The following is a 25,996-nucleotide window of genomic DNA, read 5'->3' as shown; positions in this document are numbered from 1 at the left end:
CTATCTAAATCTGTATGGCGCAGACAGTTCTCAAAATCTGAGTTACTGTGCAAGAAGGAGAAGAGTGAGGAAAGCCAGCAAGACACTCAGACAACCCAGAAGTTACAGGCTGCTGTGGCTGTGACTGGGGAAATTGTGCATGTGCAAGTTTTGCATTTTGCATCCTCAGTTATACAACTTCATGATGAAGTGGTACAGAGGAAGATTTTCAAAAAAAAAAAAAAAAAAAAAAGAGACCTAAAAGTTCAGCTACAATTTGCCAGAAGGTACATCTGAGATGCAAGCCTAGATTTGATGTTTTGGTGAAAGAAAAAAATTCTAGACATGCCCCTGGTTCTGCAAACTAACTATTGCAGAAGGGCTGGACTCAGTTCAATTAAATGTATTTTATTTCTATAGCACCAAATCACAGCAATGCTGCCTCAAGGCACTTCACACGAGTAAGGTCTTACCTTACCCTGACCCTCGAGTAAGCACACAGGTGAGTGGTAAGGAAAAACTTCCTCTGGTGATAATGAGGAAGAAACTTCATGCAGACCAGACTCAAATGGGTGACCCAATGCTTACAAGGTTTTGCAAGAATTGTGTAACAGACACTCTCTTTCTCTGGAGCTGTGCAAGGTGAGAGGTGCCAGGTTGGTGTGAGGGACTACGAGGACTATTAGAAAAGTATCCGACCTTATTATTTTTTTCAAAAACCATATGGATTTGAATCACGTGTGATTACATCAGACATGATTGAACCCTCGTGGGCATGCGAGAGTTTTTTCACGCCTGTCGGTTACGTCATTCGCCTGTGGGCAGTCTTTGAGTGAGGAGTTGCCCACCCTCTCGTCGTTTTTTTCATTGTTTAGGAATGGCTCAGAGACTGCTGCTTTGTTTGATCAAAATTTTTTCAAAACTGTAAGGCACAACTGAGTGGACACCATTTGATAAATTCAGCTGGTTTTCGGTAAAAATTTTAACGGCTGATGAGAGATTTTGGTCTGGTAGTGTCACCATAAGGACGGCCCACAGCGCCTGACGGCAATCTGCACTTCGAGACGGCAGCGTCTCACCGTTTCAAGTTGAAAACTTCCACATTTCAGGCTCTGTTGACCCAGTAAGTCATCAGAGAACAGAGAACTTTCAGAAGAAGTCGGCATGAGGAGTTTATTCGGACATTCCATTGTTAACGGACATTTTGTAATGAAAGAACGTGCGGGCAGAGTCGCATGTCGGGCCGGACCCGACCGCGGGGGGTCGCGACAGGAAAAACACCTCCGTTGGAAACCTTAACAGGCAAGTTGGAACATGCCCAAGCTGTTAAACAATTTCTCAGTTACTCACTTGTTGAAAGCCATCAAAAGCCACCTGAATTTTACAAATGGTTTTCAACACGGAGGTGTTTTTCCTGTCGCGGCGCACACAGATTTGCCGAGTCGTCACGGAAACGACTCGGCGAATTTGCGCGCACGTCTTTCATTAAAAAATGTCCTTAAACAGTGGAATGTCCACATAAAGTCCTCATGCCGGCCTCTTCTGAATCTTCTCTGTTCTCTCACGACGTCCTGGGTGAATTAAGCCTTAAATTAGGATGTTTTCAGCTTGAAACAGGTCAACGACCAGCTTAATTTCTCGAATAGTGTCCACTCGGATATTCCTCACAGGTCCAGAAAAAAATTTTGATAAAGCAACGCGCGCCGTCTCGAGCAGCGTGTGAAACAAAGCCGAGAGGGCGGGACCACATCTCACTCAAGGCCTGCCCACAGGGAAATGACGTCACCGACACGCGTGAAAAAACTCATGCATGCGCACAAGGGTTCAAGCATGATTGGTGCAATCGCACGTCATTCAAATCCATATAGTTAAAAAAAAAATATAAAAGGGTCGGTTTATTATCTAAGAGACCTCGTAAATGCATTCATAAATTACAGTGTACAGTGTTGGTGTGTAACCCAGCTTTTTAATATTTTACTTTTACTGCTTAATGTGTGTGGTATTAGTATTTTCTTCTGTACACTTTCACCTTTTCTTTGCATTTATCCTATCTCAAATTGACATCACAAACTATGTGCCATCTTTCCATCTGGATGAAGCCCTGGCTTGCACAGTCTGAGCAGGAAGATTGAAGAATTTGTGTATTTATGTGGAAAACACTACCTGAATGACTGTACGTGCTACTGGCCTCCATTTTTAGCTTCTGTTGTAGCTGCACTAACACAGCCAGGGCATGTGCACAGACCTTGAAATGAAACAAAGCATACATATATTTGGAAAATTCACTGCGGATGTGCTGTTCTTGTTTGTTGCATCGCCACTGTGCTGTGAGACATAGCGAGATGACGCAAACTTTTTTTTTTTTTTTAATCTCTGCAGCTCCATCCAGAGATGGGTGTGGTGTCTGTTTATGAAACCCTTCTGTCCTGGGCAACATTTCCTGTATATTCTTTTTGTGAATTGTTTTGTAATTTGTATCAGTAGCATAGCCCAAGCAGAGGTTCACACTTTTGAGTCTGGTCTGCTTGAGGTTTCTTCCTCAGAGGGAGTTTTTCCTTACCACTGTTGCCCGTGTGCTTGCTCTGGGGGTTGGTAAGGTTAGACCTTACTTGTGTGAAGCGCGTTGAGACAACTTTGTTGTGATTTGGCGTGATATAAATCAATCAATCAATTTTATTTATATAGCGCCAAATCACAACAAACAGTTGCCCCAAGGCGCTTTATATTGTAAGGCAAAGCCATACAATAATTACGTAAAAACCCCAATGGTCAAAACGAGCCCCTGTGAGCAAGCACTTGGCGACAGTGGGAAGGAAAAACTCCCTTTTAACAGGAAGAAACCTCCAGCAGAACCAGGCTCAGGGAGGGGCAGTCTTCTGCTGGGACTGGTTGGGGCTGAGGGAGAGAACCAGGAAAAAAACATGCTGTGGAGGGGAGCAGAGATCAATCACTAATGATTAAATGCAGAGTGGCGCATACAGAGCAAAAAGAGAAAGAAACACTCAGTGCATCATGGGAACCCCCCAGCAGTCTAAGTCTATAGCAGCATAACTAAGGGATGGTTCAGGGTCACCTGATCCAGCCCTAACTATAAGCTTTAGCAAAAAGGAAAGTTTTAAGCCTATTCTTAAAAGTAGAGAGGGTGTCTGTCTCCCTGATCTGAATTGGGAGTTGGTTCCACAGGAGAGGAGCCTGAAAGCTGAAGGCTCTGCCTCCCATTCTACTCTTACAAACCCTAGGAACTACAAGTAAGCCTGCAGTCTGAGAGCGAAGCGCTCTATTGGGGTGATATGGTACTATGAGGTCCCTAAGATAAGATGGGACCTGATTATTCAAAACCTTATAAGTAAGAAGAAGAATTTTAAATTCTATTCTAGAATTAACAGGAAGCCAATGAAGAGAGGCCAATATGGGTGAGATATGCTCTCTCCTTCTAGTCCGCGTTAGTACTCTAGCTGCAGCATTTTGAATTAACTGAAGGCTTTTCAGGGAACTTTTAGGACAACCTGATAATAATGAATTACAATAGTCCAGCCTAGAGGAAATAAATGCATGAATTAGTTTTTCAGCATCACTCTGAGACAAGACCTTTCTAATTTTAGAGATATTGCGTAAATGCAAAAAAGCAGTCCTACATATTTGTTTAATATGCGCATTGAATGACATATCCTGATCAAAAATGACTCCAAGATTTCTCACAGTATTACTAGAGGTCAGGGTAATGCCATCCAGAGTAAGGATCTGGTTAGACACCATGTTTCTAAGATTTGTGGGGCCAAGTACAATAACTTCAGTTTTATCTGAGTTTAAAAGCAGGAAATTAGAGGTCATCCATGTCTTTATGTCTGTAAGACAATCCTGCAGTTTAGCTAATTGGTGTGTGTCCTCTGGCTTCATGGATAGATAAAGCTGGGTATCATCTGTGTAACAATGAAAATTTAAGCAATGCCGTCTAATAATACTGCCTAAGGGAAGCATGTATAAAGTAAATAAAATTGGTCCTAGCACAGAACCTTGTGGAACTCCATAATTAACCGTAGTCTGTGAAGAAGATTCCCCATTTACATGAACAAATTGTAATCTATTAGACAAATATGATTCAAACCACCGCAGCGCAGTGCCTTTAATACCTGTGGCATGCTCTAATCTCTGTAATAAAATTTTATGGTCAACAGTATCAAAAGCAGCACTGAGGTCTAACAGAACAAGCACAGAGATGAGTCCACTGTCTGAGGCCATAAGAAGATCATTTGTAACCTTCACTAATGCTGTTTCTGTACTATGATGAATTCTAAAACCTGACTGAAACTCTTCAAGTAGACCATTCCTCTGCAGATGATCAGTTAGCTGTTTTACAACTACCCTTTCAAGAATTTTTGAGAGAAAAGGAAGGTTGGAGATTGGCCTATAATTAGCTAAGATAGCTGGGTCAAGTGATGGCTTTTTAAGTAATGGTTTAATTACTGCCACCTTAAAAGCCTGTGGTACATAGCCAACTAATAAAGATAGATTGATCATATTTAAGATTGAAGCATTAAATAATGGTAGGACTTGAGCAGCCTGGCAGGAATGGGGTCTAATAAGCATGTTGATGGTTTGGATGAAGTAACTAATGAAAATAACTCAGACAGAACAATCGGAGAGAAAGAGTCTAACCAAATACCGGCATCACTGAAAGCAGCCAAAGATAACGATACGTCTTTGGGATGGTTATGAGTAATTTTTTCTCTAATAGTTAAAATTTTATTAGCAAAGAAAGTCATGAAGTCATTACTAGTTAAAGTTAAAGGAATACTCGACTCAATAGAGCTCTGACTCTGTCAGCCTGGCTACAGTGCTGAAAAGAAACCTGGGGTTGTTCTTATTTTCTTCAATTAGTGATGAGTAGTAAGATGTCCTAGCTTTATGGAGGGCTTTTTTATAGAGCAACAGACTCTTTTTTCCAGGCTAAGTGAAGATCTTCTAAATTAGTGAGACGCCATTTCCTCTCCAACTTACGGGTTATCTGCTTTAAGCTGCGAGTTTGTGAGTTATACCACGGAGTCAGGCACTTCTGATTTAAAGCTCTCTTTTTCAGAGGAGCTACAGCATCCAAAGTTGTCTTCAATGAGGATGTAAAACTATTGACGAGATACTCTATCTCACTTACAGACTTTAGGTAGCTACTCTGCACTGTGTTGGTATATGGCATTAGAGAACATAAAGAAGGAATCACATCCTTAAACCTAGTTACAGTGCTTTCTGAAAGACTTCTAGTGTAATGAAACTTATTCCCCACTGCTGGGTAGTCCATCAGAGTAAATGTAAATGTTATTAAGAAATGATCAGACAGAAGGGAGTTTTCAGGGAATACTGTTAAGTCTTCAATTTCCATACCATAAATGAAATAAATTGAAAATAAATTGAATCTCTGAGCTGCTGCACAAAACTGCAGACTAACAGCTCACCACATCCAACACTGATATATCAAAAAATTGGGGACAGGATTACCGGTATGCATATCAAACATCTTATACCAGTATCTCAATAATACCATGATCCAGTATAGACTTCTAGTGGTGGCATCAGCCATCTTCTTTGTAGTGGTCTGCTGGGGCACTGGCACATCAACAACACACAGGGAGACAAACTGATCAAAAAGGCCAGTTTGGTCCTGGGATGCCCCACTGACCCAGTGCAGATGATGGGTGAGACAAAGAGGGCATAGTCACCCCTGTCTTCTCTGTTAGAGAATTACTATGGGCATAGTCACCCTGTCTTCTCTGTTAGAGAATTAGTATAGTCTGCTACAGGACACCATCATGGTACTGGGCAGCTCCTTTAGTGACAGACTAATAACTCAACCAGAGTGTCTGAAGGAGAGGCACTGCAGGTCCTTCCATCCGGCTGCTGTGAGACCATACAATGGCACTGCTCCCAGTAAGTTTATATATTTACTTATGTATATCCATGCATATCCAGGTCAACAAACTGCAATGCCTTTGTTAAATCTGCTTCACTGTGCACACTGGATTTGTACTACCCACTGCCTATATTGTATTTGTGTCCTGCTTCCAGAATCTGTAATATTTCTCTTTTTATACTCTTGATTTGCCTTTGCACTGCCTTCTATTTGCACACTGTACTCTGCTCCGCTGTTGCACAATTACTATTACCACTGCTGCTGTGTCCGCTGTTGCACAATTACCATTACCACTGCTGCTGTGTCACTGCAAATACCCAATGTAGAGCAATAAAGGAATATTTTATTTTAAGACCTTCTTTGGCAGTTAAATACAAAAATAACAACAACAAAAACAAAACAAAACTGCTGATTATACAAAAATAACAACAACAAAAACAAAACAAAACTGCTGATTAGTGGGAACTTATATCAGCTCAGAGCATTTTGTTAAGGCAATGCAATAAAATAGTTAATATCATACTACTGAAGTCATTTTTTGTGGGATGGCTGGGTCATGTTTCTAGGAACCTAATACCTATTTTAATATGGTGGACACAGACAAGCACCAGATGTATGTGACAACTTGCAGTTAAATTGATGTGCAACATCTGCTTACCAGCAGAAAGACCTTCATTTATACAACAGCTGTTATATTACACAGATTTATCAATTAACCATGGAAGATTAGCTTTTTTAACTAAAGCAATAAAGAAGTTGCAGGTTGACATGTTTCATTTAATTTGACTTGCTTGACTTCACGTCTTGCGATGGAATAACTGTGAATGCACATACTACAATGAAGATGCTCCAACTATATATCATGCAACTCCATGGATCACGCAGAAAGAAATGTGCCACATGGCCAAAATGTCATCCTTGACATACCACTCATGGTCATACTCAGTGGTGGGCATAGTTCCGATAATCCGATAACCGATAATTATCGAAGATAAAGTTTTCACCGGATTAGCTTTTCAGATGATTTTGAAAACCATTATCGGACTAATTATCTTCCGATAAAGTTTTGTCCAATAATTTTTAGACCGTTAACGTGGTAAACTAAGGTGAACAGATGTGTAGTTCTACTCTCTGCAAACAGAGAACTGCTTCTAGAAGAAACCGCTCTATCCTCTGCAGGCAAAGGAGAACTGGTAAAAAAAAACCTCATTTCTTTTAACCCCATACTGATATGTGGCCAATATCACCCAAGTCATCCAGAGGCATACATTTTTAACTTATGGTTCAAATTTTAACCAAACTTATTTCGGACAAGTTATTTAAATTAACGTCACGTCTGAAGTTTTCTAAAGTGAAAATATCAGATATATGTTTTAGTTTTAGAGTAATGCACTAATTTTTAAGGTCTTAGTGTGGACATACTGTGTCCAGGTGCATTATGGGTTATAGGGTAATCTCAGCACGTTCACAACAGGAGAATGCATTTGAGACACTCTGATCAGGCTCCACGGACAACAGCATTAAACTCTAGTGCCTACAACTCTCGTGAATATATTCTCTGGGTTTCTAGACATTGTTATTGTGTTTGCGTTTATTAAATTCCACGCATCTTAAACGTAGCAAGTAGCAACACAGATTATCTAGAATTTTGTTTTGGCAAGTTTTCAAGGTATCTATTGCCATCTACTGGCCAGTAGTGTTCATGGCAGTATTCAAACTGAAGCTGGGCAGACACTATGATATTTTCACTCACTGTACTCTTTTCCAGCTCAAACTGTACCACAGAACTGTACCACAACTGTACCACAGAACCGCACAGTGTAAAAGTTCAGAGTGCATGATTTATGTTCTCACACACATTGTACGTTCAAAAACCACACGTCGGATTCGTGTTTCCAGAAGCAAAGCGTAAACAGAAGCTTTTTTTTCCCAAACTTAATTTATAAAAACTCTCAATGGGAGACATGCAAGTTTAAAAAAAACAAACAAACAAAAAATTACAAGACAGGTCTGTGGTGTTTGTACAAGCACAGTGCGAGAGATTGGATGCTTGTAGCACTTCAGCAGCGGGATACCCTCACGATGGCCAACCAGAATATCAAACAGGTTTGATTTTCATCTGACCATATGATCGCCGATCAGGAGGTGGTCGTGAGATGTTAAACACAGCTCGTTACTCCCTGTATACTAAATGATGCAGGACATGCGATCAACCTGAAACTCTGTGGGATCCAAAAAAAGTCTTGCACGAATGAAAAACCATCTGAAAAAGGGCCAAAACTCGCACTGGCACCAGTAGATCATGACAGTGTTCTATTTATTTTGACACCGGTTATATGAGACGGCTATCTAATGACAGCTTGGCTTTTTTTTTTTTTTTTGAAAATACCCTTTTTTTTTTTTTTTTACAAATAAAAAATGGCATATTTTACAAAAGCACATTTATCTGTAAACACCAACACCTCACATTAAAGTGTTGGTTTACATAGAATGAATCAACCAATTACTGTTAGCGGAGGCATATTTTACCCAGAATGCCATCTGTCTGTGTTTGTTACAAAACTTCAGAATTAGTGCATTATTCAACATTAAAAGATATATCTTAACTTTGCACAAATGACTGAATTGACATTAATGGAGTTATTCTATCAGTATTCATTTTATTTATACACCAAACCATAACTCAGCACTGCTTTATTTTCCAAGACCTCGGCCTGACGGCAGCATTGTGACTGAGCAGAGAGTTGAGCTTTGTGGCTCCTCTCAGTTGCTTCTGTGCTGGAAGCCAGGTAGTAAACTGGAGCTTCCAGCAGGGGGTAGGACACTCAAAGACAGAAGTGCTGAGTCATGGTTTGGGTGTGTTGTCGCTTTTGATGCTTCCAAACACGATTGTGGTGTTAAAACTCAAAATCAGTTTGTTAGTAGTTGCAAGTGTACCGGAGACAATACTGGAATTTATCAGTTATCTGACAGTTCCGATACATTTTTATAGCTGCACACAAGAAGGCAAGAACATGCAACTGTTTTAACAAGCCATTACAATGTAAACATGACAAATAACTACCTTTTTAGATGGCTCCAAATGCTTTTTCCACCTCGTTCAGCGTGCGCGCTAGAAAAGCAGCAGCTGGAGCGGTCGACTGTGATTCTGGAAGCAATTAGAGGCGTTTTCAACAGCTAACTCGGACAGAAAATGATTAATCCGCTACAAAATAATTATTTTATATGCGCAGCATCCAGTGCACAATGCGTGGCAGCCAGTGGAACAAAGCACGGCGTCCAGCTGGGAACACAGCGGGTGGGATCGTCACGACGATGTGCGTGCAAGTGTGCAGATCCAAATCGTGCATGTGCCAGGGCACCTTAAGCCTCCCTAACTAAACCTCCAAAACAAGTAACTCTATGAGAGTATCAGAACAGCATATCATTTGAAATGAAATCGAGGCTACAATGGGAATCATCATATGCAGGAATGTTTTTGAAACGTCATTAAATATGCATTTAATGACAAGAACTTTCATTGTTAAGGGAAGGCGTTTGTAAGTACCAAAATCACAGCTTGTAGCCTGTATATAGTAAAGTATAAATAGCCCATCACTATGAAGACACATTTTGGCATGTGAAGATTTACACCAGGTCCCACAATCTTAAAATAACTTTATTTTGGTATGCGAAGGGTTACACCAGGGCAGGGGTAGGCAACCTGTTCCAGAAAGAGCCATGAGGGTGCAGGTTTTCTTTGCAGCCACTGACTCCACCAGGTGATTTCACTAATTAACTGATTCCATCTGCTCAAAGTGATATTAATCAGTGAAATCACCTGGTGGAGTCAGTGGCTGCAAAGAAAACCTGCACCCTCATGGCTCTTTCTGGAACAGGTTGCCTACCCCTGCACCAGGGCCTACATACTTAAGTTTTTGTTCTGGGGGAGTTGCTTGCAAATGAGAGTACCTTAAAATCCTAAAGCCTGAATTATGCTTCTGCAACTCTGTGGCCATGCAATGATGTTGACGTGTGTGTGACCCTTTTAAAGTTCTTCATCACGTCTTTATGCATATTCCAGCAGGAACAGTGGCCTTTTCTGGATTAATTTGTCCCTCAATGAGCTCCACTTCTTTATACAATCATCAACCTCCAAACCAATGGTACAGCACGTTCAATTTCTCTCCATGAATTGCAGGTCACTTGAGCATCTTTTTCCACTCTGTGTTGTAAAGTTGGTCATATTTGCAGACTTTTTTGCCAGATGTATTTGATCCATGATCTAAATGTAATCGGCATGTGCACTGCAAAAACTTTGAAAATATGAGAGGAAGGCGTGAAACAGGAAAAGTGACAAATCACAGCCCTTTGCCGTCTCCATCATTGGCAGGTGCGGGGTTCCCAGCCACGCAGAGGGCTCCGATCTAAAGCGCTAATCAGTGTAGCAGGCGATGCTACAAGTTTACAAAGCCACATGCTGAGTAAAAAAAACCTTTTAAGAGAAATGGTCTGTGCTCAGTGGCGGCGCCAAGGGGGGGCTTGGGGGGATTAAACCCACCCAATAATGAAGCAAGCCCCCCCTTAGCCTCCCCAATAATTCTGCCAATAATGTGAATAGCGACTGACATATCTGTGGATCTCAACTGCAGTTTTGCGCTGAGAATGTCTCAATATTGCGTAACTGAGCAAAGTGATGAATGTGTGTGTTCGGTGATCCACCAATGCTGAATCACCCTTCACAAACAGAATTGCCAGTTTTGCAAATAAACATTTATTTGTAAAAACCCACACATTACAAATCAGAAATTTGTGTTTGTGGATCACAAAGCACATGTACAAATCAAAGGATATTTGTAAATCACTCTCTGTGCATTAATGAGACAAATTTAACTCCATACTCCAAAAATTTAGGTTACCTAAATATTTATTACGGCCACTTTTAAATCTTCACTTATCTTTATTTATACCTATGTGCAAGTTTACTGAACTTGCAATCATTCTAAGTGATGTGTGTGTGATACAACATTTTAGAGGAGCACGGGTGACTAAAACATATACCTTGATACTTTTCAGGGAAACATGTCACTTCCAGTCTGATTGGGGAGGGGCCCAGAGAAAACTACAGAGTCCGACATTGTTTTTGCAAAGTTACACACTGATTCAATGTTAATTTTAGTGATCTCCGATTGGCGTAACCAGGTGTCATTACTGCCGACGTGAATTACAATCTTACCAAATTTACGCTTAGCCTTAGCCAGCAGTTTCAAATTTCCTTCAATGTCGCCTGATCTGGCCCCCGGAAGACAATTGACTATGGTTGCTGGTGTTGCTAACTTCACATTTCTCAAAACAGAGTCGCCAATAACCAGAATTTGTACCTCGGTGGGTGTATCGCCGAGTGGGGAAAAACGGTTAGAGATGTGAACGGGTTGGTGGTGTACAGGGAGCTTCTGTTTAGGACTATGCTTCTTCCTCACAGTCACCCAGCTGGCCTGCTTTCCCGGCTGCTCGGGATCTGCTGGGGGACAGCTAACGGCGGCTAAGCTACCTTGGTCCGCACCAACTACAGGGGCCTGGCTAGCTGTAGGATTTTCCAAGGTGCGGAGCCGAATCGCCAATTCGCCCAGCCTGGCCTCCAAAGCTACGAATAAGCTACACTTATTACAAGTACCATTACTGCTAAAGGAGGCCGAGGAATAACTAAACATTATTTAGAAAAGTGCGGGAGAGCAGAAAAGTGCGGGAGAGACAGGAGAAGCCGCCATGCTAAACCGGCTAAGAGCTAGTAGCTGTGCTAAGCTAGCGGATTCCTAAAAACACACAAAGTGAATAATGTGTCAATAATTGTGATTCAGCAGAGGGAGTGCTTTAGTTAAGGCACATGAAGATTACACTGTGAAACAAATCGTTATCTAGTTATCTAGATCAATCTAACTACGCAGATTAAACAGCTAACAGATACAGCAAAGCACCGCTGTGCTCCGGAACAGGAAGTGATACAATACCGCAGTGAGAGCCAACCACCAGTAGAGGATATATATATATATATATATATATATATATTATTTATTTTATTTTTTTACGTGGTTTGCTCCACTGGCTGCAGATGAAGTAAAAGGAAGCGCACTTTAAATTAATCATGTTTAACTATTCAAAAAAAAAAAAAAAAAAAAGGCTATATTCATATTTGATAAGAGTTTTTATCAACAGGCTGTAGAGTTAATTTATCAGTGCAGCTGTTGTGGAAATGTTGCAATCCACAGCCGTTTTTTCAAAGGCTTTGTTATTTGACAAGTATCCACATAAAACAAGGAATTTGACTTCGGTTTGAGCTGCTCTGTACGGCATGTAGAAATATACACTAAACACTGAATACATCACAGCAATAAAAAGTGCAAATGAAATGTGCAATAAGAAGAAGAAAAAAAAAAAGAATGTCCTGTCTGCAGACTGAAGACTTCACAGAGCGCCTGGGCTTATGGTTTGGCAAAGCTGCAAAAATCTTAGTAATGTAAAAAAAATAAATAATTACCTAAACAGAGAGAGAGGGAACATCCTAAACTTAAAAATCTGCATGATGACACAGCGACATTGTGCCATTGCTTAGGGAGAGCACTGCCACTACTGATATTGTTTAAAAACACAAAAGTACTTTCTTATCCGATTACTCGATTAATCGATAAAATAATCGATAGAATACTCAATTCCAAAAATTTTTGATAGCTGCAGCCCTACTTAACACCATATTTCAGTGCAGGCAACAAGCAGCATTTTGTTAATAATCACCGGCTTTAAATTATGCCCTGCCTCATTAAGGTCCCGTGTCTTGGCACGGTTTGAAAAAATAAATGGCTGCTCTTTTAATCAAGGAAATATAGTACCCACTTTCCACAAATCAGCGAGTGTCAGTGCTGAACTTCATTTTGTACCTCTGTTACTGGGCACATCCAGACTGCTCTGTCCGGTATATGCAAAGGGTTTTTTAATGGAATACAATATGATCAATCAATCAATCAATCAATTTTTTTATATAGCGCCAAATCACAACAAACAGTTGCCCCAAGGCGCTTTATATTGTAAGGCAAGGCCATACAATAATTATGTAAAACCCCAACGGTCAAAACGACCCCCTGTGAGCAAGCACTTGGCTACAGTGGGAAGGAAAAACTCCCTTTTAACAGGAAGAAACCTCCAGCAGAACCAGGCTCAGGGAGGGGCAGTCTTCTGCTGGGACTGGTTGGGGCTGAGGGAGATGGGGTGATGGGGTGGGATGTTTTGTCCAATGTGAGCGAAAATCCACAATCCAGTATATACAGTGTTTATTATATGGAAAGCCTTTCAAAAGCATTGGGACTTTTGCTTTTGTCCGGTGAGTGTGAGTATCCGGTTTATACGATGAAGGTTTAGGCGACTTTTGCTATACTATGAACCTTGGGTTGCTGAGCCAAGGAGCATGTGCTAGTGCATCACCACGCTATGCAACCGCCCTGGGTCCTTGATGTCAAACATCCAGGGAGATAACTAACTGATCATTGCTGAATAATCTGTCATTTTCCCCAATACATCGATTGACCTTGTTTACTCACTGTCTCATACTACAAATATCGATGCTATAGTATAATTTGCCCTCCCACAGACTGGTGGTGTTAGTTTAATATATTTGTAACATGTTAATATTGAGGATGAAACAGGCTATAACAATAATGACAGGGTTGTATTTGAAGTTGCGAGAAATGTGAATTTACAGTTAAGCAGATAAGATAGTACTGCATTTATCCTTTTGAAATTTTATTTTACATTTATAGTGTTCATGATTTATGCAGTATAACATTTAATGTACTGTAATGAAGTTTTACAAATGCAATTCACAGAGTGAACAGTCAACATTTACTTTCTCCATCCAGATTAATTTATGGCCCCTCAAAGAAAAGAATTTGGGTATCTCTCATCTCAACACTTGTTGTTCTGAAGTTACAGGTATCATGACATTAAATCATCTGTCAGTTTCTTTCATTTCCATACTCTAGGTTTGGTGGCCACCAAGGCCACCATAACTTTGGTATTAATATGCAGAGAATTTGACAATTTCCTTTCTGGGCAAAATCAAGGGGAGTGCAAGCCAAATATGGTACCAGAGCCTCATATTTGGTTGCCATGGTTGAGAGAGATAGAGAAGCAAGGAAGGGAGTCTGTATAAGCTACAAGATCCTTTTATCGTAGTTGTGTAAATTTGTGATAGTGTTTTGAGTTTTAGAGCAGTACACAATCTTGTAAATCACATTTTTTGTTATTTTCAAGAACAATTTTGCAGTTGGATTAACTATGAACTTGGGGTTGCTGAGTAATCAAAACGTAAATGGACTGCATTTATATAGCACTCTTCCATCTGAATCAGAAGCTCAAAGCTGATGCCTCACATTCATACACACTAGCATGGTGCTAAGCAAAGCGCTCAATTGCACAATGGGAGCAACATGACGATTAAAGACCTTGCCCTTAATGATTTTCCGGTCTGACAGGGATTTCACCCAAGGATCCTCTGATCTCAAGTCCAATCACCTCACCAAAATCTGCTATCTAACCTGAGTGGTTTCTGAAATCTGAGTAGCAGTGACTTTTGTTTTTGACAGTTAAAACCCATGTCAATTTGTACTTTTCAAATAGCACAATTGGTTGCACCTGATAGATGAATAATGCTTACAGAAGCAGAAAGGGGCAATTAAAAGTCAACAAAAAAAAAGCAAATGCCGCAGGAACTCAGGTATTCAAGTATCACACTCAACAGCATTTGTCCTCACCAGATCCAGGGTAGTCTTTTCTAGGATGTCCACCATCTTCTCCAGCTTGGTGTTTGCAGTGAAGATAAAGTCATCATCCACCCACAGCACATATTTGGTGGTCACCTGAGAAACAGCCAGGTTCCTTCCTGCAAACCATCCCTGGAGAAATGAATGTAGAAACACTGGTTTTTAAAAGGACAATGGAGTTACATACTGCATGACACTGGTATCTAGAAACAGCTCATTTACCTTTCCAAACGGCATGATGTAGTGTTCAATGTGAGGCCCAGTCACTGGTTGTGGGTGTTCATTATCATCCGCAATTACTATTTTGACACTTGGATAATACTGCCGTATGCTGTCAATCAGATCTTTGAGTTTGTCATACCGAAGGAAGGTCTTGGTTGCTATAGTAACAAGGGCACTGATATTGTACTCTAAGTGAACCAAGAACAGATATAAAAATGAATTCATTAAATGATTTTGTATAACATTCCAACATGAAGTTCAACAGTGATAGACCACCAACCTTTGTGTAATCCAGAGTTGTACAGTTTTGGGACGACAAGATGTCCAATTTTGATAGTGAAAGACGCCTCGTGTCCATTGGTTTTAAAAGTTACTGCAGAAGAGCATAATGACTACAAATGTCATGAAATCGGTTTTTAAATAACAGCATTACAATTTGCTTCCATTCGGCTCACTCAATAGAATTTATTAATTTCATTCAGGTTAGTGCACAATTCAACATGACATCTAGATTCAGTCACAAAAAATGTGTGAGCAGAGAGAGAGAGAGAGAGAGAGAGAGAGAGAGAGAGAGAGAGAGAGAGAGAGAATAAAACAGGTTGTCCTGAAGAGAAGTTTGACAATAAGACAATAATTCCCTCCACACAGACAGTCATACCCCACATCACAAGTCCTAACATGACCGTTTTTGCCTCAAACAGCATTCTTTAAATACTGTACACTGGTTGGGAGGTTCTTTTTGTCTGTTAATGAACATACTATTATTGATATATCTGAAGCCTATTCCTTCAACCATATTTATCAAAGTAGTTACACGGCCCACAAAAGTTACATGGCAGCTGATATGTTCCTGCTTTACATTCTGCCTAGACATTACCATACTACAGTGTTTTTGTGCAGTAAAATGGACAAGATTTCAGTCTTTTCACCAGACACAATTCATCAATAAGAGCCCTAATATTCCTCGGCTTTATAAAAGAACAGGCACACAGGCTGCAGTGAGTGAATGAAAAGATAAATGAAGGAGTTAATCCCCTCCAAAATGTTAACACCATAAAGCCCCCGTCACACATTGCAAGAATGTGAAGGAGCCATTCCGACACAGCAAATAGGGGTGTGGTCCAAAGGCATCGGGACTGTCTCATCCAAACCTGCACGATGGTATCCAAAGCATGTTTAGACAGCAGGTGGATGACATAGATTGCTGTCAGACGGCCATAAAAGGCGCTGCAGTCTGCACGATCTCCAACAGTCTGCAGGGCAGACCGGAGCGCTGCTTTCCTGACGCGCATGTCCACGCGTGTATGCGAGACACATGCGCGGGTGTGTGAGTGGACGTTATTATACTGGCACATGCAGGTCATACCGGACATACCGGCAGGCATACCGTGCCAGATCTATCTCGAGGCTGTCAAATGCACTCAAATAGTTTTGGATCGCGTTTTGCCACCATCGGAATATGTAAATTGCGCTTAGATGGTCCTCAGACTGCTCATGGACCACGATCAGATAGGTGTCCCATCTCGACCGCACCCAGAGAATTATGAACATGTGCTTCACACTCAGGGCCGCCGGCAGATTTGGACCAAGTGTGTCAACTTTCGCAGATGGCTGTCAGACCCTGAAATCCGCCACCTTTCAGATGTGCGCCATGTCATAATTCCAACGCCACTCTGCGTGATTCTGGCTATGTGTAATGGGGGTATAACTCAAAAACAAATGAAAGGCAAAAGATGGCTGTTCCATACCCTGCAAGCGCCACCCACCATGAGTTTCTGACTGTACAAGTTGATCATTTGACTCCTGTGTGACTTCATTATGAAGTCATTTATAATCAATCAATGTTTTTCTGATCGATATATACTTTAGATCATCTAGTATCTACACTTCTTGGCTGTTTTTCAGATGGTTTTAACCAAACTACTCCAAAATCAATTCCCCTCTAGATATATTCTTAAATTATTGGTAGACACACACACACAAAAAAGTGTTTTTCAGACCATATTTTTCTTGACCTTGACCAAACTACTCCAAAATCTAATCACCCCTAAATAGCTATCCAAATAATATTCAAACCAGGTTCGATCAATCTAGAGTCCTTGGTTGCTGAGATACACAAAACAGGCGTTTTTCCTTGACGCTTGACAAAACTACTGCAGAATCTAATCACATCTATATAGCTATTGAAGTTATGTGTCCACAAAGTTTAAAGGAAATCTGTCTAGTAGTTTTTGAGTTATCTTGTACCAGTGGTGGGCACAGTTCCGCTAATTGCTAATTATCGAAGCTAATGTTTTCATTATCGGATTAGCTTTTCAGATAACTTTGAAAACCATCAGCGGACTAATTATCTTCTGATACAATTTAGTCCGATAAATTTTAGACCACTGACATATTTTTTTGCAGGCGTGGTGAACAAAGCTTAACAGTGACAAACATTTATGAAGTCTGAAATCAAAGATTTGAGTACCCACCTGTTAAATGTTTTGTAGTAGATGTACAGTTCTATCCTCTGCAAACAGAAAAGAGCTGGTTCCAGGAGAAACCACTATCTTCTGCAAGCAAAGGAGAACTGGTCACACAAAAGAAAAAGAAAAAAACACAAAAGAAAAAGATCACTTCTTTTGATCCCATACTGATGCACTGGCAATATCATCCAAGTCATCGAGAGGCATACAGTTTTAACTTCTGGTTAAAATTTTTACCAAACTAATTTTAGACGTTATTTAAATTAACGTCACATCTGAAGTTTTATAAAGTGAAAATATCAGATATATGTTTTAGTTTTAAAGTAATGCACTAATTTTGAAGGTTTTAGTGTGGACATGCTGTATCCAGGTGCATTATGGGTAATCTCAGTACATTCACGACAGAAGAAATGCATTTGAGACACTGATCAGGCTCCACACGGACAACAGCATTAAAACCTTTGTATATTGTGCCTAAAACTCTTGTGAATCTATTCTCTGGGATTATAGACATTGTTATTGTGTTTGTTTTATGTAAAAATGCCAGAAGAAGCCCAGGTTGCTTCTCCATTATTTTCAGTTGGAATCATTGTGAGCTGCAATCGCTTCCTGTTTGCTCTTTAGAGTCCTGCTTATGTCAAACACCGTCTGTCGTCTATGTTCCAGAGTAATATATATAAGATGCCTGAAATTCAGTTTGCGTTTATTAAATTCCACGTAGCTTAAACATAGCAGGCATGGATTATCTGGAATATTTGTTTTGGCAAGTTTTCACGGTCTCTACTGCTATCTACTAGCCAGTAGTGTTCATGGCAGTATGAGCATCTGGATGCCAGTAGATAGCTGTGTTCTATTTATTTTGACTCCAGTTATACCAGACGGTTGTCTAATAACAACATGACTTTTTGGCGTTTTTTTTTTTTGTTTTTTTTTTTACAAATAAAAAAAAAGGCATATTTTACAAAAGCACAGTTATATGTAAACACCAACACACACCTCACATTAACATGTTGGTTTTTACATAGAAGGAATGAGTCAACCAATCAGTGTTAGCGGAGGCTCATCTACCCATAATCCCTTTGGCATCTGGCTGCGTTTGTTACAAAACTTCAAAATTAGTGCATTATTTAAAATTAAAAGATATGTGTTATATTTTAACTTTGTACAAATGACAGAATTGACATTCATGGAGTTATTCTATTAATTTGATGATTTTAAATCAAAACCATAAGTCAAAACTGTTTTACTTTCTAAGACCTTTGCCTCACTGCAGCACTGCTGTATTCTGGTAAAGAAAAATGACTTGTTTGGTGCGTGCGTGTATATATAGAGTTGAGCTTAGCTCCTCTGAATTGCTTCACTGCTGCAAAATATGTAGTAAACAGGAGCATTCAACAGTGGGAAAGGCACACAAAGCCAGAAGTGCTCACTCATTGTTTGGGTCTGTGGTCGCCTTTGATGCTACCAGAAGCGATTGTGATGTTAAAACTAAAAATCAGCTTGTTAGTAGTTGCAAGTGTACCGGAAGCAATAGTGAAAGTTACTGGTTAGCTGTAGCTTCCGATAAATTTTTGGGTGGTTTATCGGTTTAGCTTTATAAATGATAACTATTCAGTTAGCTGATTAGCTGTTATTGAAGCTAACTTTTTGGTTAGCTGTGCCCACCACTGTCTTGTACACACACACACACACACACACACCCTTTGGTTTGCATGTGTAACAGACCACAGACATGCCTACAACCTGCTGAGCACTGGCAACTGTTGTATATATGGTTCTCGTAGAACAGATGATGGAAACAGGGGCAGCTGTAGTTAAATTTAAGTATAGATTGAAATAATAATCATCAATACACATACATACATACATACACATACATACATACATACATACACACATACACACACACATACACACACATACATACATACATACACATACATACATACATACATATACATATATACATACATACATATCAATCAATCAATCAATCAATCAATCAACTTTTTTCTTATATAGCGCCAAATCACAACAAACAGTTGCCCCAAGGCGCTCCACATTGCAAGGCAAGGCCATACAATAATTATGAAAAAAAACCCCAACGGTCAAAAAGACCCCCTATGAGCAAGCACTTGGCCACAGTGGGAAGGAAAAACTCCCTTTTAACAGGAAGAAACCTCCAGCAGAACCAGGCTCAGGGAGGGGCAGTCTTCTGCTGAGACTGGTTGGGGCTGAGGGAAAGAACCAGGAAAAAGAGATTGATCACTAATGATTAAATGCAGAGTGATGCATACGGAGCAAAAAGAGAAAGAAACAGTGCATCATGGGAACCCCCCCACAGTCTACGTCTAAAGCAACATAACCAAGGGATGGTCCAGGGTCACCCGATCCAGCCCTAACTATAAGCCTTAGCGAAAAGGAAAGTTTTAAGCCTAATCTTAAAAGTAGAGAGGGTATCTGTCTCCCTGATCTGAATTGGGAGCTGGTTCCACAGGAGAGGAGCCTGAAAGCTGAAGGCTCTGCCTCCCATTCTACTCTTACAAACCCTAGGAACTACAAGTAAGCCCGCAGTCTGAGAGCGAAGCGCTCTAATGGGGTAATATGGTACTACGAGGTCCCTAAGATAAGATGGGACCTGATTATTCAAAACCTTATAAGTAAGAAGAAGAATTTTAAATTCTATTCTAGCATTAACAGGAAGCCAATGAAGGGAGGCCAACACGGGTGAGATATGCTCTCTCCTGCTAGTCCCCGTCAGTACTCTAGCTGCAGCATTCTGAACCAACTGAAGGCTTTTTAGGGAACTTTTAGGACAACCTGATAATAATGAATTACAATAGTCCAGCCTAGAGGAAATAAATGCATGAATTAGTTTTTCAGCATCACTCTGAGACAAGACCTTTCTGATTTTAGAGATATTGCGTAAATGCAAAAAGGCAGTCCTACATATTTGTTTAATATGCGCTTTGAATGACATATCCTGATCAAAAATAACTCCAAGATTTCTCACAGTATTACTAGAGATCAGGGAAATGCCATCCAGAGTAACGATCTGGTTAGACACCATGCTTCTAAGATTTGTGGGGCCAAGTACAATAACTTCAGTTTTATCTGAGTTTAAAAGCAGGAAATTAGAGGTCATCCATGTCTTTATGTCTGTAAGACAATCCTGCAGTTTAGCTAATTGGTGCGTATCCTCTGGCTTCATGGATAGATAAAGCTGGGTATCATCTGCGTAACAATGAAAATTTAAGCAATACCGTCTAATAATACTGCCCAAGGGAAGCATGTATAAAGTGAATAAAATTGGTCCTAGCACAGAACCTTGTGGAACTCCATAATTAACTTTAGTCTGTGAAGAAGATTCCCCATTTACATGAACAAACTGTAATCTATTAGACAAATATGATTCAAACCACCGCAGCGCAATGCCTTTAATACCTATGACATGCTCTAATCTCTGTAATAAAATTTTATGGTCAACAGTATCAAAAGCAGCACTGAGGTCCAACAGAACAAGCACAGAGATAAGTCCACTGTCCGAAGCCATAAGAAGATCATTTGTAACCTTCACTAATGCTGTTTCTGTACTATGATGAATTCTAAAACCTGACTGAAACTCTTCAAATAGACCATTCCTCTGCAGGTGATCAGTTAGCTGTTTTACAACTACCCTCTCAAGAATCTTTGAGAGAAAAGGAAGGTTGGAGATTGGCCTATAATTAGCTAAGATAGCTGGGTCAAGTGATGGCTTTTTAAGTAATGGTTTAATTACTGCCACCTTAAAGGCCTGTGGTACATAACCAACTAACAAAGATAGATTGATCATATTTAAGATTGAAGCATTAAATAATGGTAGGACTTCCTTGAGCAGCCTGGCAGGAATGGGGTCTAATAAGCATGTTGATGGTTTGGATGAAGTAACTAATGAAAATAACTCAGACAGAACAATCGGAGAGAAAGAGTCTAACCAAATACCGGCATCACTGAAAGCAGCCAAAGATAACGATACATCTTTGGGATGGTTATGAGTAATTTTTTCTCTAATAGTCAAAATTTTGTTAGCAAAGAAAGTCATGAAGTCATTACTAGTTAAAGTTAATGGAATACTCAGCTCAATAGAGCTCTGACTCTTTGTCAGCCTGGCTACAGTGCTGAAAAGAAACCTGGGGTTGTTCTTATTTTCTTCAATTAGTGATGAGTAGAAAGATGTCCTAGCTTCACGAAGGGCTTTCTTATAGAGCAACAAACTCTTTTTCCAGGCTAAGTGAAGATCTTCTAAATTAGTGAGACGCCATTTCCTCTCCAACTTACGGGTTATCTGCTTTAAGCTACGAGTTTGTGAGTTATACCACGGAGTCAGACACTTCTGATTTAAAGCTCTCTTTTTCAGAGGAGCTACAGCATCCAAAGTTGTCTTCAATGAGGATGTAAAACTATTGACAAGATACTCTAACTCCCTTACAGAGTTTAGGTAGCTACTCTGCTCTGTGTTGGTATATGACATTAGAGAACATAAAGAAGGAATCATATCCTTAAACCTAGTTACAGCGCTTTCTGAAAGACTTCTAGTGTAATGAAACTTATTCCCCACTGCAGGGTAGTCCATCAGGGTAAATGTAAATGTTATTAAAAAATGATCAGACAAAAGGGAGTTTTCAGGGAATACTGTTAAGTCTTCTATTTCCATACCATAAGTCAGAACAAGATCTAAAATATGATTAAAGTGGTGGGTGGACTCATTTACTTTTTGAGCAAAGCCGATAGAGTCTAATAATAGATTAAATGCAGTGTTGAGGCTGTCATTCTCAGCATCTGTGTGGATGTTAAAATCACCCACTATAATTATCTTATCTGAGCTAAGCACTAAGTCAGACAAAAGGTCTGAAAATTCACAGAGAAACTCACAGTAACGACCAGGTGGACGATAGATAATAACAAATAAAACTGTTTTTTGGGACTTCCAATTTGGATGGACAAGACTAAGAGACAAGCTTTCAAATGAATTAAAGCTCTGTCTAGGTTTTTGATTAATTAATAAGCTGGAATGGAAGATTGCTGCTAATCCTCCGCCCCGGCCCGTGCTACGAGCATTCTGACAGTTAGTGTGACTCGGGGGTGTTGACTCATTTAAACTAACATATTCATCCTGCTGTAACCAAGTTTCTGTTAGGCAGAATAAATCAATACGTTGATCAATTATTATATCATTTACCAACAGGGACTTAGAAGAAAGAGACCTAATGTTTAATAGACCACATTTAACTGTTTTAGTCTGTGGTGCAATTGAAGGTGCTATATTATTTTTTCTTTTTGAATTTTTATGCTTAAATAGATTTTTGCTAGTTATTGGTGGTCTGGGAGCAGGCACCGTCTCTACGGGGATGGGGTAATATGGGGATGGCAGGGGGAGAGAAGCTGCAGAGAGGTGTATAAGACCACAGCTCTGCCTCCTGGTCCCAACGCTAGACAGTCACAGTTTGGAGGATCCCAAAAAATTGGCCAGATTTCTAGAAATGAGAGCTGCTCCCTCTAAAGTGGGATGGATGCCGTCTCTCCTAACAAGACCAGGTTTTCCCCAGAAGCTTTGCCAATTATCAATGAAGCCCACCTCATTTTTTGGACACCACTCAGACAGCCAGCAATTCAAGGAGAACATGCGGCTAAACATGTCACTCCCGGTCTGATTGGGGAGGGGCCCAGAGAAAACAACAGAGTCCGACATTGTTTTTGCAAAGTTACACACCGATTCAATGTTAATTTTAGTGACCTCCGATTGGCGTAACCGAGTGTCATTACTGCCGACGTGAATTACAATCTTACCAAATTTACGCTTAGCCTTAGCCAGCAATTTCAAATGTCCTTCGATGTCGCCTGCTCTGGCCCCCGGAAGACAATTGACAATGGTTGCTGGTGTCGCTAACTTCACATTTCTCAAAACAGAGTCGCCAATAACCAGAGTTTGAACATCGGCGAGTGTATCGTCGAGTGGGGAAAAACGGTTAGAGATGTGAACGGGTTGACGGTGTACACGGGGCTTCTGTTTAGGGCTACGCTTCCTCCTCACAGTCACCCAGTCAGCCTGCCTTCCCGACTGCACGGGGTCTGCCAGGGGGGAACTAACGGCGGCTAAGCTACCTTGGTCCGCACCGGCTACAGGGGCCTGGCTAGCTGTAGAATTTTCCACGGTGCGGAGCCGAGCCTCCAATTCGCCCAGCCTGGCCTCCAAAGCTACGAATAAGCTGCACTTATTACAAGTACCGTTACTGCTAAAAGAGGCCGAGGAATAACTAAACATTTCACACCCAGAGCAGAAAAGTACGGGAGAGACAGGAGAAGCCGCCATGCTAAAACGGCTAAGAGCTAGTAGCTACGCTAAGCTAGCGGATTCCCAAACAGGGAATCCGACACTAGACAGGCTGTGGAGCAGCACAGGTAACGCACGACAACAGTGCTAAAACAAAATAAAAATCCACTAGACAGGCTGTGGAGCAGCACAGGTAACGCACAACAACTGTGCTAAAAAATAAAATAAAATAAAAATAAAAATCCACTGGACAGGCTGTGGAGCAGCACAGGCAACGCACGACAACAGTGCTAAAACAAAATAAAAATCCACTAGACAGGCTGTGGAGCAGCACAGGTAACGCACGACAACAGCGCTAAATAAAAATCCACTGGACAGGCTGTGGAGCAGCACAGGTAACGCACGACAACAGCGCCAAAAAAAATAAAATAAAAATCAAAATCCACTGGACAGGCTGTGGAGCAGCACAGGTAACGCACGACAACAGTGGTAAAAAATAAAATAAAAATCCACTGGACAGGCTGTGGAGCAGCACAGGTAACGCACGACAACAGTGCTAAAAAATAAAATAAAAATCCACTGGACAGGCTGTGGAGCAGCACAGGTAACCCACGACAACAGTGCTAAAAAAAATAATAAAATAAAATAAAATAAAATAAAAATCCACTGGACAGGCTGCGGAGCAGCACAGGTAACACACGACAACAGTGGTAAAAAATAAAATAGAAATCCACTGGACAGGCTGTGGAGCAGCACAGGTAACACACGACAACAGTGGTAAAAAATAAAATAAAAATCCACTGGACAGGCTGTGGAACAGCACAGGTAACACACGACAACAGTGGTAAAAAATAAAATAAAAATCCACTGGACAGGCTGTGGAACAGCACAGGTAACGCACGACAACAGTGGTAAAAAATAAAATAAAAATCCACTAGACAGGCTGTGGAGCAGCACAGGTAACACACGACAACAGTGCTAAAAAAAATAAAATAAAAATCAAAATCCACTGGACAGGCTGTGGAGCAGCACAGGTAAAAATCCACTGAACAGGCTGTGGAGCAGCACAGGTAAAAATCCACTGGACAGGCTGTGGAGCAGCACAGGTAAAAATCCACTGGACAGGCTGTGGAGCAGCACAGGTAAAAATCCACTGAACAGGCTGTGGAGCAGCACAGGTAACACACGACAACAGTGCTAAAAAATAAAACAAAAATCCACTGGACAGGCTGTGGAGCAGCACAGGTAACGCACGACAACAGTGCTAAAAAATAAAATAAAAATCCACTGAACAGGCTGTGGAGCAGCACAGGTAATGCACGACAACAGTGCCAAAAAACAAAACAAAAATCCACTGAACAGGCTGTAGAGCAGCACAGGTAACGCACGACAACAGTGCTAAAAAATAAAATAAAAATCCACTGAACAGGCTGTGGAGCAGCACAGGTAACACACGACAACAGTGCTAAAAAATAAAATAAAAATCCACTGAACAGGCTGTGGAGCAGCACAGGTAACGCACGACAACAGTGCTAAAAAATAAAATAAAAATCCACTGGACAGGCTGTGGAGCAGCACAGGTAACGCATGACAACAGTGCTAAAAAATAAAATAAAAATCCACTGGACAGTCTGTGGAGCAGCACAGGTAACACACGACAACAGTGCTAAAATAAAATAAAAATCCACTAGGCAGGCTGTGGAGCAGCACAGGTAACGCACGACAACAGCGCTAAAATAAAATAAAAATCCACTAGGCAGGCTGTGGAGCAGCACGACAACAGTGCTAAAAAATAAAATAAAAACGAAAGCGTTAGCAAGCTAGTTAGCTTGCCAACGCTGATGAAGGTTAGCTGATAAAAGTGCTCCGTCGCGATGCTTCGACCGTTAGAGGTCTTCTTTAGGCGTTGGAGCACGGTGAAAAAGTAAAAAAAAAGTAAAAAAGTCTTGAAAAAGACTGTTAATTCAAAGAACTCAAACAGCTCAGTTCAAACAGCTAACAGATACAGCAGAACACCGCTGTGCTCCGGAACAGGAAGTCAAGACCTGATCAGATGTGACTACAGGGGCCTGGCTAGCTGTAGAATTTTCCACGGTGCGGAGCCGAGTCTCCAATTCATATACATATACATATATACATACATACATATACATACATACATTGACATACATACACACATATACATATATACATACACACATATACATATACATATATACATACACACATATACATGCATACATACACATGCATACATACACATGCATACATACATACGCATACATACACATACATACACACACATACACACATACATACACACACA

The 25,996-nt window shown here is 40.6% G+C and overlaps 1 protein-coding gene across 1 annotated transcript in view; it reads right to left on the bottom strand.

The window, feature by feature from the left end:
- Positions 1–25,996, bottom strand: part of b4galnt1a (beta-1,4-N-acetyl-galactosaminyl transferase 1a) — a 130,316-nt gene that overhangs the window by 4,102 nt on the left and 100,218 nt on the right. The window contains exons 6-8 of the mRNA XM_034171488.1: positions 15,173–15,284; positions 14,893–15,080; positions 14,662–14,802 (exon numbers count right to left, since the gene is read on the bottom strand). Coding sequence (XP_034027379.1) covers positions 14,662–14,802; positions 14,893–15,080; positions 15,173–15,284 — 441 coding nt within the window. The remainder of the gene's footprint in view (positions 1–14,661; positions 14,803–14,892; positions 15,081–15,172; positions 15,285–25,996) is intronic.

The sequence above is a fragment of the Thalassophryne amazonica genome, chromosome 6 (assembly GCF_902500255.1).
Source record: "Thalassophryne amazonica chromosome 6, fThaAma1.1, whole genome shotgun sequence".
Classification (NCBI taxonomy): domain Eukaryota; kingdom Metazoa; phylum Chordata; class Actinopteri; order Batrachoidiformes; family Batrachoididae; genus Thalassophryne; species Thalassophryne amazonica.
This window is presented reverse-complemented; position numbering and strand designations above follow the sequence as displayed.